The sequence below is a fragment of the Oratosquilla oratoria genome, chromosome 10 (genome assembly GCF_046742065.1).
Source record: "Oratosquilla oratoria isolate Oo_2021 chromosome 10, ASM4674206v1, whole genome shotgun sequence".
Taxonomy (NCBI): Eukaryota; Metazoa; Arthropoda; class Malacostraca; order Stomatopoda; family Squillidae; genus Oratosquilla; species Oratosquilla oratoria.
In genome coordinates, this window is record NC_134786.1 from 60,659,613 (window position 1) to 60,677,023 (window position 17,411).

General features: G+C 40.2%; 1 protein-coding gene across 1 annotated transcript; it reads left to right on the plus strand.

The window, feature by feature from the left end:
* Positions 1–3,401: 3,401 nt before the first annotated feature.
* Positions 3,402–14,320, plus strand: LOC143028925 (glutamate-gated chloride channel alpha-like). The gene is made up of 7 exons (XM_076191278.1): positions 3,402–3,540; positions 4,426–4,598; positions 6,276–6,363; positions 9,120–9,223; positions 9,871–10,042; positions 11,476–11,642; positions 13,925–14,320. Exons 1-7 carry the CDS (start codon positions 3,402–3,404, stop codon positions 14,318–14,320), a joined length of 1,239 nt encoding a protein of 412 aa, XP_076047393.1.
* Positions 14,321–17,411: the final 3,091 nt, after the last annotated feature.

Sequence of the window (17,411 nt, forward strand, 5' to 3'; positions counted from 1 at the left end):
ACTCGACGAAGTGCAGAGCTTTAGTGGAGACGTGACACAGGTAAGTGGTGACGAGGAGCCTACGTACCTACGACCGAAGACGACACCTTTGCCCCCATTAAGCGCTTTGGAGACTGTTCTTGGGAGCAAGTGGATTAACTGTCACTGTAGCTGGAAATCGGAGAGACATGCGGGACTCAGTGGCAGCTAAGGGAAGAGGGGGAAAGTGGCACGGGGTTTGTTGAGGTTGGCCATATCTATTATTACCACAAATGAGGATTGGCAGCTTGACGAATCGGCAGGAAAAGTCCTACCAAATACCCATGAGAGGTACACGTCTAGAGGGGCTCAGTCAATGGTCGGGTGAGTCCAGGGGATCAGCATCAGGTGAGTCAAGTTATACAATGTCTTGGAATAAGTGAAGCGCGAGTGGAAGTTGACGGTGGTCGCAGGAGGAAGAGGAGGATTAAGGAAGTAGAGAAAGGGGTAGGATGGAAGGTCCTAAATGAATTCTACGTGTTGGGTCGTCCATTCGATTGAAAGAGGAGGGAAAATGGAATGAAAGGGAAGAAAATAAGAGACGGGGGCCTACTTGTGTCTTCATTTCTTCTATCTTCGATGTACTTAATAATTCATTTAATAATTTATTTGTTTAGTTATTTACTAATTTGCCATTTTACACTTTTGTCTATTTGTTTATTCATCTACTTGTCTATTTATCTAGTTAGTTATTTAGCTTCTTTAATCATGTGTAATTTAGTTATTTATCTAATAATTTATCAATTTGTTTTAATTATCTATCTATTGGTTCATTCACGTATTCATTTGTCTTAAATGAACAATTAACTTATTTATTTGTTTTTATCGATTTATTTGTCTTAATTTATTTGTATATTCTTATTTGTCTTGATTGATTAATTTCTATTTGCTTATCCATCTACTGTATTTATTTGTTTACCTTTCTACTTTTTCATTGGAGACGACAGACGATTTAATTCAGGTGAGTGTAGGACCCCTGGCTGTCCCTGTTGCCTTCCCCCTTTTTTTCCCCTATCCCGCGACTTGGTGCCGCCCTTAACATTTTCTATTCTGTTTTTACGTCAGGTGATTAGGTCTCCCTGAAAGTGGGTGTCGAGAGGAGGTGTGTGTGTGTGTGGGGGGGGGGGGTTAGTCAGATTACTAATGTTCCTGTAAGTCTACCTTCTCGATCTCTCCATCGTCACCAGGTCAACGTTTGGAGTCGAGTTCTCCCGAAGTCTGAGATCGCCCAGGTCGCCTCCTGCGAGGAGGATGTCGCAGGGGACGTTGTCTCCTGGTCCGGCCCTTGGGGAAACCATGGGGCCTCTTCCTACCAGGTACCCCTGAAAGATCTCTGCCGTTCCTCCACAGAATCGACCTTCTTCATGCTCCCTGCAACCTCCGCCTACAGCGCCTTCTACGTGTGTGAGGCCCTCGGTGGTCGAATGCCTTTTGCCACAACCGATGTCAGCCCAGAGGTCCGCGACGAGATACGGGAATTTGCACCCTCGCTCTTGTCCCAGGAGAATTGCAACTACTGGCAAACAAGTTTGACAGACGAGGCCGAGGAAGGTGTTTGGGCAGAGCGGAGAACGGCCCCCGATTACGATGTCTCCAAGAACGTTTCCTGGATGCCCAACGAACCGAATGGCCTCACGTACCAGAATTGCGTCGTTCACCGTCTCGCCTCTCCTTTCCTCCTTATGGATGTCCCTTGCTTGGTCCCCGCCTGCGTCTTCTGCATGGCCCCACACAAGATGTGGCAGTTGCACGGTTCCTGCGAGAACGACCTGACCAACAAGTTCTTCTCCCTCCAGCACGAGAGTCCTGGGGCCTTCCTGTGGCAGGGCTACACCGACTACCGCATCCTCCTCCAGAACGGGACGTGGACGTGGATGGACCGTACCAAGAACGAGGTCATCGCGACGCTCGTGAAGGACGCGCATAGGTCCCCTATGGGACGTCTCCTGTGGAGACTCCACCGACCCGTGTGCAAGCAGGAGGAAGGCAACAGAGTCCTTCTCCTCACCTCCTGCAGGGAGGGAGAGTTCTCGTGCAACGACGCCACCTGCATCCCCATCGAGAACAGGTGTGACCTCAAGTTCGATTGCCTGGACCAGAGCGACGAAGACGGGTGTCAGATCGTCCAGAAGGCGAAGTCCTACAAACTGGAGCTTCCTCCCCGTCGGCATGAGTATCCTTACATCATGCCTATCACCACCAAAATCGTCCTCTCCGAGATAAACTTCGATACCAAGGCCATGCACATGCACACGATCCACAGGATGACTTTTGTCTGGTTCGATAGCAGGTTGTCGTACATTAACCTCAAGAAGTCTTCCCATCTGAACAGGTAAGAGAGACAGGAAGAGCACTACGTGAGAACGAAGTCTTTATTAGTGTAAAGTCTTGATCATTCGAACTTTATCAGGTTACATAGGATAAAGCTCTAATGAGCAAATAGTTGTCTATCCAATAAAGACTTCGTCCTCATATAGAGACTTTTCCTCGCCGACTTTTCACCAGTTACCTTCCTCGTTCAAATAAGAAACAGATCATCAATTGTCACTTCAAAATCCTCCAGGACAAGTGGGAGGTCACCTAGCTTATCATTCTTAAGAAATGAGCAGGTAAGAGATGATCATATGTCAATTGAAAAATATCCAGGACAAGTAAAAGGCTACCTGGTTCTTATTGGTGCTAAGAATTCTTCCAATCTAAAAATATAAAGCGACTTTTTTCTAATAATCCTTAAGATGTCTTGTTAGCTCAAGTAAGAAACCCCCTGATCTTAATGAAACTCAAGAAAACTTCTTACCTGATTAACCAAAGATCTCCAATGGACCATCTTTTGGTATTCATTGATTCCAAGCATCTTTCAGCTACCCTCCACATAGATCAGTATATCTCTTGGCGTATCATTCGAATTCATTCTACCCTGATATCCTTTCTTGTTCAGTTCTGTCCGGATTCCACCTACAACTGCACCCATTACTATTTCCCATAACTGGTAAAAACTTAATAATTTTAAGAAACTTTCAGATACCCTTCACGTAGACCAGCATCTCTCTAGAAATATCATCTAGGCTCCTTCTACCATCACACCCATTTTTTTTTTTTTTTTCAGTTTTGTTCGGATTCCTTCTTTAATGGCATCCATTACCATCTGTCATAACTGGGCAATACTCAGCCAGTCCGAGAGACTTTCAAATACCCTTAACGTAGGTCAGTATGTATCATCCAGACTCCTACCTATACACTCATTCTTTCTTATTCGGTTTTGTCCGGATTCCTTCTACAATTGCACCTATTGTCATTTGTCATCCATTGTAATCTGTTATAAGTGATCACGACCTCTTAACTTTTTTTCTTCTTTACTTTATGGAAGGGTTTCCCACGTAACAATGAGGACGATCTGGTCTCCAAGGGTCAATTTCGTCGGCAGCATTGGACAGAAGACATCATTGGTGGATGACAAGTGCGTAGCATTCATCGAGAGGGCATCTCTCAGGGAAACTGGACATGGGGAAAAGCCAGAAGAAGGTAATGGTGCTCATTATCCCCGTCGAGTAAATCCCATCGCAAGTTTGACATCTAACGTTATGTCCACTAGTGCAGGACAACTCTTTTTATAACGGGCATATCGTATCCGTTAATGGAAGACAAATATTATGACTATTTATTAATTTATTCATTTCTATGTGTGTTTATTTTGTATGACAAGTAAAATGTAAAATTCGAGGGTCACGCAAATTCCGCCACTACGTTAAACCGTTTTCTTTAGTATCGTATCGTCATCTGGAGCCTTGGAAGCTACGTTATCCAAGTCCGAAAGTCGGGTCCCTAGATCCAGAAGGACAGAATCTATCCTATCACACCCGGAACAGTTCCGTCATCTCAATAACGATGTGTCCCTTCCCCGTTGGGTAGAATATCGCCAACTGTTGTGAATTTGAACAACTACAAGACGACTTTGCTTACAATATTCTAGACTAACTTTACTAAAGTTACAATGTTATATACCTTGACTTCAACAAGGTGACCCACCAGGGACTACTAAATAAAATATAAACACATGGCATAGGAGGAAAAGTGTTTGGATGGATTACAGGATGGATCAGTGACAGAAAACAACGGGTCACCATTAACGGTATAGAACCCAATGGGGGGAAATGCTACAAGCGGAGTTCCCCAGGGCTTGTTTTTGGGTCCCTTATTGTTTATTATACATATAAACGATTTGGGCAATGAAATTAATAGTGATGTTACATGCGGATGACACTAAAATATGACATCATATTAAGTCGGGGGAAGATGCGGGTATACTGTAGGAGGATCTTGTTAAGTTATTTGCATGATCGGTTACATGGCAAATTGACTTCAGTATCTCAAAGTGTAGTGTTTTAAACGTAGAATTACACAACCCAGCAAACAGGTATAGCTTAGACAACACCTTATTAGAGAAAACTGAGTGTGAAAAAGACTTTGGAGTTTTAGTGAATCCTGAACTTAAACCCAGAAAACAGTACATTATTGCCAGGAATAGAACTGACAGGGCATTTGGATTTATTACTAGGATGGTAACAAACAAAATTGCAGAGGTAATCATTAAACTATCTGGCGATAGTTAGACACATCCTTGACTATGCAATGCAGTTTTGGTCTCCGTCCTATAGAATGGAATTCTTTCATTTGAATCAGTACAGAGGAATGTGACAAAATTATACAAGGGCTTAGAAATTTACCATACGAAGACCAGCTTAGGCACCTTAACTTACACTCTCTGGAAAGACGAAGCGTGCGGAGTGATCTCATAGAGGCATTCAAGTTCGTCATGATAAAGGTGATGCAAGCAAGGTCATCATATTAAAATAGCAGGTTAAGACTCGTAGTAATGGAACTAAATTGGATATATTTAGGTTTAAGAAGGAAATAGGCAAGAACTGGTTTGCCGATAGTGTCCAACGAATGGGAAAGACTTAGTAACTAGGTAGTGAGCGCTGAAATTATTGATTGCTTTAAGAGGTGAGATAACTGTATGGATGAGGATGATAGGTGGTAAGGGACATGGAATTGACCAGTGTAGGCCGTATGGTCTCTTGTAGTCTCCTTAATTATGTTCTTGAGAACCTGAAAACAATATATCTAAAATTCCTATATATCTAACTTCTCTTAGTTCGTCATTCAACTTCTCAATATATAACGCCATATATGAGCTCTGAGCTCTCATCCGGTAAGGTAATAGCTGTCGATCATGAGTTCAGCAGATGATTTTAGACTATGATGAACCTCTCTCTCTCTCTTTTACGCACGCACAACTCACCACGAGTATATATATATACTAGTTGTCTAATGGCTCGCCATAATAAAGACTCGGTGAAATTAGAATAGAGACTGAGCTAGCCTAGTTCCCTCGGGGAACTACCGGGTCGTTCCTTTTGTAGGGTCTGATTGGCTCAAAGCTATCGTCTTTCCTTCACAATAAGCAGTCGCTAAGGTAAAAGTTCGAGTCCTTGCGGTGGAGCTTATTTCGTTATACATACATACATACATATATATATATATATATATATATATATATATATCTATATATATATATATATATATATATATATATATATATATATATATATATATATATATATACATATATATATCCTCGGTTTGTGGATGGTATCTTTGATGCTTCCCATCCATCATGGAACAGCAGTCAACTCCTAGGGTGGATGGCTGCCCGGATCCATCCATCCATCCACTCATCCACCGCTTCGTCAATAGTCTATAGACAAGTATGTACTTTTTTTTTTGTGGGTGGGGGGTCAGAGGGTGAGTGGGGACCATATCACTCCACCCCACCCCCACTCCCAGCCCCACACTGTCTGTCGATAATTAATTAATTAATTACCTCTGTTAGATTCTTCCTTCGCGAGGTGTGTGTCGTTTTCGGTCAGAGTTTTGTGCTTGCTTGTGTATTGATTGACTCGGAGGAACGAAGACTATGAAAGGCATTGCCTTGGATCGAATTTACTTTTTTATTTTTATTTCTTTGTTTCTTTGCTTGACATTTTTCTGTGTCTTTTTCCTTTGGTCCTTTGCCTCGATTTCTTTACTTCTATCTTCTTCTCTCTGTCTTTCTCTCTCTTATCCCCCTCTCTCTCTATATCTTTCTCTCGTTCTCCCTCACTCTCTCTTCTCTCTTTCTCTCTGTGTACCTGCCTTTCTCTATTACTTTCTTTTTCCTATATCCCCGTTTGTTTTCCTGTTACTATGTCCCTCAGTTCCTCTGTTTCCCTCGCCTTCTCTGTTTGGTTGTTCACGGCAACACGTCTGGGTCGCCGCGTGACATTAAACTTCCAACAATAGTGGGTCAGTGGTACCTACTTTGCTAATTGGATCAAGACTAATAAGAATATATATATATATATATATATATATATATATATATATATATTTATACATGTATATACATATATATACATATATATATATATATATATACACACATATATTATATATATATATATATATATATGTATATATATATATATCTACATATGTATATATATATATATATATATATATATATATATATATGCACATAGAGTTGAAAACTACATCATTCTCACAGTTATTCAACTTTTTCATAAGGTTTCCCAAACTCCCTATTAATTTTCTTGCATTAGGGTGATGAGCAGGTATTAAATCACCTAATGTAGCCATGTGATATATTTTGACGTTTCTTGATGATGATGATGATGATGATGATGGTTTTATAACGGATTCGTGTTCACAAATTGTGGTTCGAATCTCGGTTGAGGCAGTTATTCACTCAATTCCTTTTACGTAAGGCTCGATCCCTCGTTCTGTGACACTCTTCAATCATCACCTTTGAAAGGAGACGTATTAGCATACATATATATGTATCGACGACATGAATGGCGGGGGACATTGTCCTGTTCAGAATTGAATCTCTAATATGCAGTCTAGTTTAGCAAAGTGGTTTCATAACAAAAGATATACTCTTACGTATTCGTTTGTCAAAATGATTCAGTAAAAAAAACATGCAGAATCCTTACATAAACAATGCAGAATTCTTATATATAAAGAAAAATATATTTGTTACGTAGAACCCAGAAAATGTTTGAACTCACTTCCGACAATTTACATAAAATAGTGCGTGTCGTATGTATTTATTTTATCTATTTTTTTCCCACGAGATCCGATAACAGGAGGCATGATTGTGAATTACGTAAGGTAGACGGCCTTTCCTAACAGCCCCTGTCAACGTTGTTTGTCACTTGCGAGCCTGATGGAGAATCCACTTCAAAGAACATATCCATCATATCACACCCACACTCCATCCCCTTACACTCCGTATGGATATTGACTGCGTAAATGTCATGCAGTCCGTGTTGTATGAACTTTGGTAAAAACCCCGACGGACCAGAGGCACGTAGAGTTATTTTGTGACCAGAAACTAACGGTGGTATTCTTAAGAAAATATATTTCCTTATATAATATTATATATATCCTTGGAGGTAAAAGATTTATATAAGGAAAGAACCTTTTTTTTTTAAGAATACCATCGTAAGATTCTTACGGTGGTATTCTTAAGAAAAAAAAATTTTTTCCTTATATAAATATTTCCCTTCCAAGGATTTATAGAAGATTTGTATAAGAAAATATATTTTTAAGAATACCACCGTAATCTCTATCACTCAATAGATAATTTAATAGATGAAATGTTGATCACTTTTAACTTCGAAAAATCCCTCCTTTCAGTCGCCATCCATTCTTGCGCAAGCGTGGTCAAAGGATTGTCATCAGATGCGTTTCTTGGGTTCGTTGTCGTTTCTTCCCACGCGTCAACTTGGTTGTAACCATTAGATACAACGCACCTGCTCTGAGAAGATAATGGTGAGGAGCATACGCCAAGAGGCGCTGAGTACCTGCTGCCGAAGCCGTCATCTTACTCGATGTACTTACATAATTAGGATAGACAACGGTTTTTTGGGTGGAATCAAAGAGACGAGTGGGATTCGAACATACGACTCGGGTGGTCTGAGGCCAGAACATTTCAATTAGGTCACCAGACATCTACGAGTTAAGGGATTGCCAGTATGTATTTTATGGCAAGTATGTAGGGTTGTGCTTATTTATACTTAATTATGTGTACTTTAGTATATTAATGGCATCGCGTCGTTATTCCCGTTTTCTGTCGTCTGTCAAAGCGAGTATTACCTCTTTTACTAGCAATTTTCTTGCCTTGTATCCGTTGTCTGCCTGATACTAGCGAATATGACAGTACCGTTTTTCACGTATTTTTTTCCTGTCATTCGTGGTTGTCTGCCGTTTATTTTGTACGTGGGAATAGAGATTGAGACCATACTACAAAATGAATATTTGAACTACATACTCGATTTATGGAAATATGTTCTTCGTGGAAGTTAATACCAAAACACAAAGATAACTGACCAACAAACAACGTTTCATTTCTAAGAAATAGTGAATAGAATTCACTGTGTTTACGCCATGTAAAAATGTAACACACAAAATATATTTCCGTTCATTGTTTATCTTTTGCAATATGAAAAATTCACAAAATGGGCACGTTTCCTGCGCCACTATTGCAATTCATACAATATCGAAAATATATATCCTCCAAGATTATATAACAATGATAGCAATAATAGTAATAATAATGATGATGATAATAATAATAATAATAATAATAATAATAATAATGATAATAACAATAATGATAATAATAATGATAATAATGATAATAGCAACAACAACAACAACAACGAAATTCTTCATGAAAATTATGCATTTTGTGCATTTAATTGATGCCAGACGAATTTGATTAAACAATTAATCCACCCCTGAATTGGAAGAAAAAAAAAATCGTTAGGTGTAATCATAAATCGTTTGGTGTGAATGACATTCCCGGGGCTCGCTGCGGGCTGGATTCTATTGGTTTCCGACAGCCTTGACTGGGCGGGGAGGCGACCCAATATACCCCCCCCCCAAAAAAAAAAAAAAAAAAATTATAACTGGTGAGGTGAGCTAGCTTCAAGATCCACCGTGGCCGCACTAATGGGCTTCTATCAATCCCACAGTTGAGATCTTCAGTGGAAGAGAGAGTGCTCTCTGGCTGGTGCGAGAGTACCAGACTATCTTCAGCTGCGATTTCGATCTTTTGATGTATCCTTTCGACAAGCAGGTGAGTACCCTGCGTCGCCCAGAGACCTTTTGTTCTTTACTGTACCTGACGCTCTGCCCCTGGAACCTACACTACCAGCTGTGTTGGCTCAAAAAATATCCATTTCCTCTGTGTTGCTTCTGTATTGGTTTTGAAAACCCATGTTAACTTTAACAGAAAATTCATATATTCAAGAAGATATGGGTATTGTTATAGATCCCAGTTCGTAAGATGTGCTGCGTCTTGCTGCATTGCTTCTGACCTGTGTAATGGGCTGGGGGAGGGCTTCATCCTCGGGGAGCTAAGAAAAAGGGGGGGAACAAATGGATGAAGAAGGTGGAGGTAAGGAGTGTACAGAAGGAGGCGCTGAGTAGCTCTGGCCGAAACCGTCACCTTTACCTTACTATGCGCTTTAGGGCAGGGAAGTCATAGTCACCGCCAGGAATCAAAGAGGAATGCAGGATTCGAACTCACAAATGAGCGAATGAAAGATCAGCAAGCTTCCGCTGACATCACTATCATAAGGAAGTAGGAATCTGGGTTATACCATCACCACCATCTTTTTTTGTAAACAAACCAACAAGAATTTGAATGGCTGACATCTTGTTGTTTTTTAATACCAGCTTCTTTCGTATATGGCTGACGCCTTGATGTTTTCCCTCCTTCAGTTGTGTTCCATGAAGTTGATGCTGACTTCGGCTTCGTCGGAGTACTTGACCTTCGACGGGTCGAATAGTCAAGTGGAGTACACAGGGAGTCGGTCTCTGCTCGAATACCACATCGATAACATCGTTCTAGAGGTCAACAACGCGAGCGAACTCGCACAACTCACCATTACAGGTCAGAATTCAGACGTTCGGATGCATGAGTCGCCTTTTCTTTCCTCTTTTTATTCTAGTGTAGCCGTAAGTTTGGGATACACAGTGGGCTTAGCAGGGATGGATATACCCTTTCCGGGTTTTCTTGGTTTATTCGGCTTGGATGATATATGTTATTTACAAGCGTGGGGATATGATATCCCAAGGGGAATGTCTTCCCTACCGAGTCCAAGGAAGAGTGTCTCCCTTAGTCTCCTCTCACTGGCAACGCAGTCGCCCCTTATGTGTATTTAAAAAGATCTTTATCAGCGGTCTTGTGTGGGGCTGCCTGTACTTACTTTCTACAGTAACACAAGTGGGTTAGTTGCATTGCTGTGGAAGTATTAAGTACTGTATTTATGTTCATTAATGTGTCATGAAATGGTGTATGGGTTGGAGTTACAATTATGTAGCTTGGTAGGTGTAAGGAAAATGTTAATGAACTGTCTGGTGACACTATGTACTTGTTGAGTGGTGGCGCATACATGCCACTTCTAGCCCTGTGACACTATTCTTTTGAAAAAGCTTGTAGCGGAACTAGTCAAGAATAATCTCGGATTAAGACTTCCCACCCAATATATATATATATATATATATATATATATATATATATATATATATATATATATATACATATATAATTCAACCACAAACAACTTTTAATTCCATGCCATCGCAATCGAGACTGAAGAATCGCTCGATGGAGACATTTTGTTGGAAATTGAAACGTGGCATATATATATATATATATATACATATATATATATATATATATATATATATATATATATATACATATATAAAGAGAGAAAGAGAGCTAGCGAGCCCCTCTGAGGATAGTGATTGAGTGATGTGGCAGCAGCATGATCTCACCAAGCCAGGCCCTAGGGCTCAAGTTGAAATCATTAGAGTATATAATACCATCTTAGTGTTTATACTGGACGGTGTAGATTATTATACAAATGTTACATTACACTTAATACTTTTACTATATCACATATGTAATACAGAGTTGTAATATCACATAATATTTGATAATGAGGAGTAACAATTGGAGTGATATATACATTGTAACAACATAGGTATTGAAAATGTTGAGTCGGTGGTGGCTCAATCGGTAGTGTGTTAACCTAGCATTCACTCGGCTGTGGGCTCGATTTCGCACACTTCTATTCTAAATGCCTGAATGAACAGCTCATGAGCACAGGACGAAGATGACCATGGCTGCAACTATGCACCTCACCTTTATGATGTTAACATATGGTTATATAAAGATGGATGTGCGCATCTCTGCCTTTGACTACAAAAATAAATGAATAGATAAATAGGTAGATATATCAATAAATAAGCGGATAAATGTCTCGGGGGAAATTCTATTAAATAAAAAAAAATCCAGTGTATTTTTTTTCCTTTCAGTCAAAGTTAGCCGACTGTCTGGTTACGTCGTGCTGACCATATTCATCCCAACCACGACCCTTCTCGTCATCACCTACCTGACCCTCTTCTTCCGACCGGACATCTTTGAGGTCAGAGTCATGACGTCACTCACGGCTCTCCTTGTCATGGCAGCGTTGTTCACGCAGGTGAGTCTTCAACGTATAGAATTTTTTTTCATTTCTAGAATGGGTCCGTTTTAGAGACTATCCCTGTGTAGGAATGTGTTCTGCAGCACTATTCAAATAATTCTGCAGTTAGGTTTCGATCCCTAAGCCGAGTAGCTGTGCCTCTGGGTGAATGTACAAAATTGAACAATTGCCATGTTTTACATTATTAATTGAATAACTCTGCCGAAGGCATTTGAACCCAGGCTGTATGGCTGTAGACCAGAAAAACATCAGAAAGAAGGAGACTGCAAGAAACCATAAGGCCTACACTAGGCAGTTCCATGTCCATTACCACCTATCACCCCCATCCATAAAGTTATCTAACTTTTCTTAAAACCACTAATAGTTTCAGCACTCGCCATGTGGTTACTAGCTCTATTCCATTTGTTAACCACTCTATTGGTAAACCAAATCTTATTTCCTTCTCAAATCTAAATTTGTCCAACTTAGATCATTCTCTTGTGGACTAATTCTAGTGAATTAAAATCCACTCTATAGGACGGAGACCAAAACTGTACCGCATAGTCAAGGATGGATTTAAACAACGCTAGATAGAGTTTGATAACTACCACTGCACTTTTATTCGTAACCGTCCTAGCAATGAAACCTAATACTCTGTTGACTCTATTCCTGGGGCTAATGCATTGTTTCCTGGATTTAAGGTCAGGACTCAGCAGCACTCCCAAATCTCTCTCGCACTCAGTTTCCTCTAAAAAAAATTTTTATCTAAGCTATATTTGCTTTTGGGGTTGTGTAGTCTACGTTTAACGAGCTGCACTTTGAGATATTGAAGTCCATTTGCCATTTCACTGACTAAGCGAATAATTTGATAAGCTCTTCCTGCAATGTCCCGGCGTCTTCTGACCTAATTTGGTGTCCTTTTTTAGTGTTGTCCGCAAACTTACTAATATCACTATTGATTCCATTCTCCAAGTCATTTATATACATAATAAACAATAAGGGGCCCAAAACCGAGCCCTGGGGAACTCCACTAGTAGCACTCCCACAGTTGAATATTACACCGTTAATGGTGACCTGCTGTTTTCTATCACTGATCCATGTTCCAATTTATTCAAACACTTTTCCTCCTATGTCATGGAGTTTTACTTTGTTTAGTAGTCTCTGGTGGGGCACCTTGTCGAGCGCTTTGCTAAAGTCGAGGTAAATAACATCGTAACTGTCATTGTAACTATGCCTTGTAGACATTAGTGCATAAAATTGAAGATTAGTTATACATGACCTACCTTTGATGAACTCATGCTGTGAGTCACGAATCAAATTATGTCTTTTGATGTGATCTCTTGTTCTATTAGATATCATTGATTCCAGCTTTTTACGTATAATTGACGTCAAACTGATTGGTCTGCTGTTGTGCAAAGACAATTCATCACCCTTTTTGAAAATATAAACAACGTTTGCCTGCCCCAAAAATAGGCACAAATCCAGTGTCTACCGACTTACTAAATATTTCCGTTAACTGGTCGCAGATTTCAAATTTACATACCCATCTGTTTGACTACTCCTTCCTTACTAATACTGATGTTAGTCAGGATTATATATGAACTGATCTGGAGATCATATACCTCCTTCCATGACCCGCCCTTGGTCCAGACCCCTGACTACGTTAATGCCTCCGGGTTGACCGCGTTCCTGACCTCACTATACTTTTCCTCTACACAGCTGACCCTGTCATTGTCCTCCGGGCTGGCCTCGTATGTGATCAGTTGTCCTCAATATTTTATCGGCTTTTTAAAATTGCATCTCATGAAGTCAGATACTAGGGACTATCACAAGCCTAGTGTTCAACCAACTGCACCACGAGGTGGATGTTTAAAAGTGACCACTCGCTCAGTTCTGCAATATGATCGCAAAATATTGTTCATGGAACAAAACATGAATTACCTAGTTTACTCACTTCTACCATGTGGCGTGGTGGGTTCCCGCTGTTCACAAAGAGGCATACCTCGTGTTATTGTTCATGCAGCTAGGTAGTTTGCTAAATGGGTTTAGAAGACGGTAATTACTGGAGACCATCTCTCGTGGGTAGGCTGAAGAGATTTAGAATTCTAGTCACAGATATTTTCTTAGTATATACCTTTTATTTCTATTTTTCTGTGTGCATTTCTTGTACAATGAGATACAAGGGACTTCAGAGAGGAACAGAACACACTCTAGTCCTTCCTAGTGTGTGTGTGTGTAGGTAAACATATCACGGAGGCCTCAGATCTTGTTTCATATACGTCTTTCTTCTTCTCCTCTAGGCATCTTCTTCGCTGCCATCCACGTCCTACTTCAAGATGATCGACATTTGGCTCCTCTTCTGCACCTTACTCATCTTCGTCATCATAGCCTTGCACACATTCCTGGACCGGAGGGTCCCTCCTTTGGGGAGTGTTCGTCTTCCCGACCCCATTATCAATAAAGATTCCTTTACCCACATGTCAGCCAACACAGTACGTTCCTCCAAGACTCTGACCAGCGGGAAGATGAGGGTCGTACCTTCTTATAATGCCAAACAGCAGAATAAAGGCATTAAGTGTCTTTGCAAAGTCGACACCAACCAGTCGGACTCGTTGGTTGTCTGGGTTCGATGTCTGGTGGCGTTTTTAGTTGTCGTCTTCAATGTCGCCTTCTGGTCCGTTGCTCTGCAGGGCTGAGCGACATGACGTCACGACCAGAGGTTATGTGTTCACCTGTATTTGTGTCTGTTTGTCTGTTTGGTGTGGTGTATGTTGAGCAATACCTTTATAACCTTGAATAATTGTTACCTAGAGCATCAATGCACAGTTGCACAGGTGAAAAATACTTCAGGATTCGCCCTACTACCCTTGCAGCTGTTGTAGATAGCCAACCACACACTACGAACAAAATGCCCAACAGGAATAATGTATTATCACTATTACTATAAACCGTACGTTGATGAGATATACAACGAGAAATTAATTTGAAAGAAGTGGAGAGTTTCAATTACTTGGGATCACATGTAGCAGTGAATGGAGGAATGGCGTTGGAGGTGAATTATAGAGAAAAAGAACCAAGTAATTATCTGGATGAAATACATACATACATATGCCAAAGGCTTTTTCCCCCTTACATGGGAGATAGAAAAAAAAAAAAAAAAATCCACTCCCATTTCAACCCCACATACTCCACTCCCATTCACCACCTCCCTCCCTCCCTTTTATCTTGGCTCCTCCTGGGAGGAGTATTGGCTGCATGTTATTGTGGGGTTAAAAGCTGATCAGTAGCATGCAGCTGATACTTTAGGGTCGATATGGTGCGCCTCTACGGACCAGAGCCACACACCATTTTGTCTCTGGTAGAGGAAATCTCTATTCTTAGAAAATGATGATACTTTATTATACTGTCACTGTCCTTCCATTATGCTGTCCCCCACTCTTGTTACTGTCCTGTACCACTTCTCTGAATACTAATTTTATCGTTTCGCCGAACCCTGTGGTGGGGGAAAAGAATCCCGCCGCCAAGATTTACACTTGAGTCGTAAAAAGTGACAAAAACGAAACGGGTATAGGGCTAGGCATCCTTCTCCCTGTAGCCCCAAAAGGGACATTCCTTAAAAAAAAAAAAAAAAAAAAGTCACTGGTGGTGGCGTAATCGGAAGCGTGCTGGTCTTGCATTCGCATAGATGTGGCCTCGAATCCCGCAGTTCCCTCCGGTTTCTCGCAGTGAACGCTACATCCCCCCACATTCCAAGTGCATAGTGAAAAGGTGACGGCTTTGGCAGCAGATGCTCAGTGACTCCTGGCGTAGACTCCTCATCTATCTGGAGATGAACGCAAAGAGAAGATTGCATGAGAACCCACAGCAGATTTGTTATTTTAAGGCATAGAGGAAGAACCTAAAAATTTACAAGAGTGGAGGTGTTTGAAAAATATGGTAGGCAACGAGGATGGAATGACTCGATTCGCCTGCTGTAAGAAACGGTGACATTGAAAATAGTGTGACGAATCAACAAGACGACTCATGAATCGTCTTAATTCTTTATGAATCGAATCGATTCGATGATTCGCTTGGTGTAAACGCAGCCTGAGTGTATGCTTTGACGTCAACCACCTCACTTGAGGAATGACTTTCGGAATGTATGTTTTCTTCAGTTTTGTGTTATGAATAATCATGTTCAGGCTTAAGACGGTATTTTACGATAGGAGTGTAGAGATCAGGGATATTGCATAGGCCTTTCCTAACGCCTATGCCGCGTCCAGAGTTCGAACTCACATGTTTATTCTCCTATGGTGACCATCAGACGTGCGAGTTACCACTGTGCCGTGCCATACCCTTTCTTCATTGAATTGTGTACAAGTATATACGTATTATTACCATTATTGTTATTACTGTTCCCAATAATGTCATTATTGGTATTCTTACTGTGGAATGAACGTGCATGGAAGATTAGTGGAATTTGCAATTTTTGTTGAATGATAGTTTATGTCCTTAGCCAATATAGGATAGATAAGTGAATTGTGCCATATATCAATCGTCTAATACTTTTAGTGAATTATGTCGAAGATGTTATGAAAAATTATGCTAAACCATATACATTTGTTTCATTCACAAGTTTCACACATTCCTGCCTGAAGATTGAATGGATTATTTTTCTGTTCACATGTAATTACTGTTCCATTGATTATCTACGTCTACGATTAAAATTATACACACACATCTATATACATATGCAATTACATATATATATTTTTTTTTATCAAGCCCAATGCACTTTAATTCTAAGCCATCAACATCGGACGAACCGTGGAGGCACGTGCAGAAATTGAAACGTGGTACGCCCGAGGACTCGAACCAACTCGGCGAGAACATTACCAGTGCCGTATTGATTATTAGACTAATACACCATCAAGAGAGATAGTGCATTGTGGTTGATAAAAATGTATCTCTAGTCACTGGGACCCATTCAGTGTTGTACATATGCAATTATATATATACATTTAGGTTAATCTTTTCTTAATACTTTCTCCAAAACCTTCTATCCGTATTTCTCCCAAGGATTTTATCATATTTGATATTCATTTTTCATCTGGGCTTTGTACTAGAAGGCCCTACAGTCTGTACAGAATATCCTTGATTATTTCCCTAAAATATTTCAAATATTTCGCCTGTTTATCAACTTGCCCCTTGCTGGTGGTGCTACTATTTGTTCTAAAGAACAATGGCCGCCCATAGATCTAACATCAATCTTATCTAGAGTTTTCGAATTTATCCTTAACCCGAGCATGCCATAGTAAACAAACGATGATGGTTATTGAAAGAAAAACATATACATTTTGGTCAAAACATACAATCATGACTATAAAGATAAAGGATAATAATGCCTCCGTTCAAAGACCGCGCCAAAAATCACTGTTGACTGTTGGCTAGTCACGAGCAAGGTTCCTTTCCTTTATTCCTTCACAGGTTAGTTTGTATTAAGAGATTTTTCGTTATTCTTTTACATTTTCATCCATATGTGCATTATTTGACAAAATCTCTAAAAAACTTAAACATTGCAATACGCTTAATAAAACACCAACTAAGTATAAGAGCATACAAGCGAAGAGAATGCTGGTCAGTTTTTTGTCGTCACAGGATCAGTGTTGCCATTTCATCGTTGCATATTTACACTAACGTAGACTCCTACTCAACTACAAGGACTTTGTGTTGTATGATCATAGAAACAAGTTGAAGAATATTAAGTATTTATCTGCTATAGAATTAAATTAAACCCATGATCATAAA

What these genes read in the sequence shown, in the direction of transcription:
- LOC143028925 (XM_076191278.1), top strand. Translation starts at nt 3,402, where the DNA reads ATGAGGACGATCTGGTCTCCAAGGGTCAATTTCGTCGGCAGCATTGGA. An exon ending in TGTATCCTTTCGACAAGCAG is followed by an intron (nt 9,224 to 9,870) that starts GTGAGTACCCTG and finishes TCCCTCCTTCAG; the next exon opens with TTGTGTTCCATGAAGTTGAT. An exon ending in TGGCAGCGTTGTTCACGCAG is followed by an intron (nt 11,643 to 13,924) that starts GTGAGTCTTCAA and finishes CTTCTCCTCTAG; the next exon opens with GCATCTTCTTCGCTGCCATC.